The sequence below is a fragment of the Mandrillus leucophaeus genome, unplaced genomic scaffold (assembly GCF_000951045.1).
Source record: "Mandrillus leucophaeus isolate KB7577 unplaced genomic scaffold, Mleu.le_1.0 Scaffold22, whole genome shotgun sequence".
NCBI lineage: Eukaryota > Metazoa > Chordata > Mammalia > Primates > Cercopithecidae > Mandrillus > Mandrillus leucophaeus.
In genome coordinates, this window is record NW_012102254.1 from 3,588,627 (window position 1) to 3,592,271 (window position 3,645).

At 42.1% G+C, this 3,645-nt stretch overlaps 1 protein-coding gene across 1 annotated transcript in view; it reads left to right on the top strand.

Moving 5' to 3' along the window:
• Nucleotides 1-3,645, top strand: part of SETD2 (SET domain containing 2) — a 134,738-nt gene that overhangs the window by 90,401 nt on the left and 40,692 nt on the right. Inside the window, exon 13 of the mRNA XM_011981141.1 lies at nucleotides 1,291-1,960. Coding sequence (XP_011836531.1) covers nucleotides 1,291-1,960 — 670 coding nt within the window. The remainder of the gene's footprint in view (nucleotides 1-1,290; nucleotides 1,961-3,645) is intronic.

A 3,645-nucleotide genomic window follows, 5' to 3' on the forward strand; every position in this document is an offset into this window, starting at 1 on the left:
AAAAAAAAAAAAAAAAATTCCCTTGTGCCCCTTTGTAGTCAGTCCCTTCCACATCCCTAACTGCTGGCAACCACTGATCTGCTTTCTGACCCTCTCGTTTTGTCTTCTCCATAATGTCAAAAAAGTGGTATATAGTATATAGCATTTGAATCTGCCTTCTTTCACTTGTCATATTGCATTTTAGATTCATTCATCTATGTTACTATGTGTCTCAATGGTTTTTTTTTTTTTTATTGCTGAGTAGTCCATTGTATTCATGTACCATAGTTTATAAATTCATCATTTCAGAGACATTTGACTGTTGTGAATATTGCTGCTATGTACAAGTCTTATGTGAATATTCTCCGTTTTTCTTTTTGAGACAGAGTCTTGCCCTGTTGCCCAGGCTGGAGTGCAGTGGCGCGATCTCAGATCACTCCCACCTCTGCCTCCCGGGTTCAACCGATTCTCCTGCCTCAGCCTCCTGCATAGCTGGGATTACAGGCACGCGCCACCACGCCCAGCTAATTTTTGTATTTTTAGTAGAGGCAGGGTTTCACCATGTTGGCCAGGCTGGTCTTGAACTCCTGACCTCAGTTGATCTGCCCGCCTCATCATGCCTGGCCTCTCGCTCATATTTGAAAGAAAGTTTTTTGGGGGAAATAGTTTCTCTCAACATTCTGACTCTATTCTTCAGTTTTCTGGCTTCCCTTAACTGGTTTTGTGAGACTTGGTCTAATTATCATCCTTCTCTAATCTGGCTTTTCTCTTGGTCTACTTTTAAGATGTTCTCTTTGTATATGGCTTTCTACTGTATGTTTTTATGAGGATTTCTTTTTCTTTTCCTAGTTGGAATTCATTAGACTTTTGAATTTGAAGGTTACTTTTCAAGTATTTCTCTTCAAATCTGATCTCCTGCTTGACCATACTGTGGAATTTAGGGACAATAAATTAGATTGAGTATTGGATTATTTCTTGATTAATGACACTTATTCTGTTTTTTAATTTTAGAATTTGTGATTATAGCAGTGTCCCCAGCTATAAAGAATAGGTTGCTATATCTATCTATAATCTTAAAATTCTAGAAACCTAAGGAAAGAGATGAAATTATTTTCATCTCATTATCAGTTCCTTGAGATTCTGTTCTGTCTGCAAGACAAGCTGAGTAATTTTGAGTATAGTTTTAAACTACTGCCAAATAGGGTTTGGTGTGGTTAGTGGTTTAGTCATGAGTGACTTAATACTTACTAGTGCTTTGATTATGTCTATGATTTAGGGAGAAACTTTTTGTGGTCCTTATTTTCTTTCTAGATATGATACACCAACTTCTAAAAAGAAAGTACGAATTAAAGACCGCAATAAACTTTCTACAGAGGAACGCCGGAAGTTGTTTGAGCAAGAGGTGGCTCAACGGGAGGCTCAGAAACAACAGCAACAGATGCAGAACCTGGGAATGACATCACCACTGCCCTATGACTCTCTTGGTTATAATGCCCCACATCATCCCTTTGCTGGTTACCCACCAGGTTATCCCATGCAGGCCTATGTGGATCCCAGCAACCCTAATGCTGGAAAGGTGCTCCTGCCCACACCCAGCATGGACCCAGTGTGTTCTCCAGCTCCTTATGATCATGCTCAGCCCATGGTGGGACATTCTACAGAACCCCTTTCTGCCCCACCACCAGTACCAGTGGTGCCACATGTGGCAGCTTCTGTGGAAGTTTCCAGTTCCCAGTATGTGGCCCAGAGTGAAGGTGTAGTACACCAAGACTCCAGCGTTGCTGTCTTGCCAGTGCCGGCCCCCGGCCCAGTTCAGGGACAGAATTATAGTGTCTGGGATTCAAACCAGCAGTCTGTCAGTGTACAGCAGCAGTACTCTCCTGCACAGTCTCAAGCAACCATATATTATCAAGGACAGACATGTCCAGCAGTCTATGGTGTGACATCACCTTATTCACAGACAACTCCACCAATTGTACAGGTAACTAATTCTGAAACTTCGCTTTTCTGCTTTATGGTCTGTTCATGGGATGTTAGTTAAATCTGGTACAGGGGAGGAAGTCCTACCATGGACTGCTTGCATATGTTGATGAACTTTATATGTATTGGTTATCTATTGTGTGAAATATTGCCAAAACTTGGCAGCTAAGACAATAGGTAAGTATTTTCTCACAGTTACCATGGGTCAGTAACTCAGAAGCAGCTTAAGCAGGGTGGATCTGGCTCAGGATTTTCCGTGAAATTACAGTCAAGCCGTTAGCCATGGCTGCAATCATCTGAAGGCTGAACTAGATATAGAGGATTCACTTTCCAACTTACTCACACCGTTGTTAGCAGGCCTCTATTTCTGCCAAGGGAGAACCCTTCATCATGGTAATATTTTTGTGTTTTCTAAAATCATGGTCAGGCCAGGCCGTGGTAGCTTACACCTGCAATCTCAGCACTTTGGGAGGCCGAGGTGGACAGATCACCTGAAGTCAGGAGTTTGAGATCAGCCAGGCCAACATGGTGAAACCCCGTCTCTACTAAAAAATACAAAAAATTAGCTGGCAATGGTGGCTCATGCCTGTAATCCCAGCTACTTGGTAGGCTGAGGCAGGAGAATCACTTGAACCCGGGAGGCAGAGGTTGCAGTGAACCAAGATAGTGTCACTGTACTCCAGTCTAGACAACAGGGCGAGATGCCATCTCAAAAAAAAAAAAAAAAAAAAAAAAATCATCCTAATCAGAAAACCTTACAATATGGCTTCCTCATGGAGGTCATTCACTTTTGTACTCCTTACTTTGGTAGATTCACACTGGGTAAAGCCATCTCTCCTGTTATTATCCCTTTCCTGAATCCCAGTGTGACACCCGTTTCCTACTCAACTTGGCTTCTGAACTTTCTTGTCCATTAGAGCCACACCACCTTTCTCATTCCCTCCATCCACTCATCCATCCGTTGTGTAAGAGATGCCAAGCACAGGAGGACTCCTAAATGAAGAAGTCTTGCTCTTGATGTTAAGGATTTTAGTTTGGTGAAATTCTCTATCTTTTGGAATCTTCTCCTCAGCTCCTAAATGTGTGTTGCCTCCAGTGTTGGCTTGGATTCTCGGCTCCTTATGTATTTTCCCTTGGCAAATTCCTGCATCCTACTTTCTTTCCCGTTCTGCTTCATCTCACTACAGCATGTTATGTTCAGCCAGCTTATTGGAAAGAGTCCTGGAGAAGGAATGGAGAGATACTAGTTCTGACAAAGTTGCCATTTCATTTATTGGCTTCTCAATTGCTCACTTCTTAGGAGAAGAGTTGGGCTAACTCAGTGATTCTTAGGCTTGTCTGCACATTGGAACTATCTGGAGAGCTATAAAAAATGTGGATAGAGCATCTCTCCCCTAGGAGTCTATTGTAATGAGTTTGGGGTGTGGGGGGTTTTAAATTTTTCTTGGTGGTTCTAATGTGCAGGCAGGGTTGAGAACCACTATGTTGAATCTACTTAACCCTAATTCCCCACTCTCCAAAACAAGGAACAGCTTCACAGTGGGATCAGATAGATTTTGGAGTTTAATAGACCAGGTTCAATTTCCAGCCAGCAGTAACACCTCAGGGAAAATCACTTCACCTTTTTGAACCTAATTCCACTATGAAATTAATGAAGATTAATAATACCTACCTTCCAAATGTAAG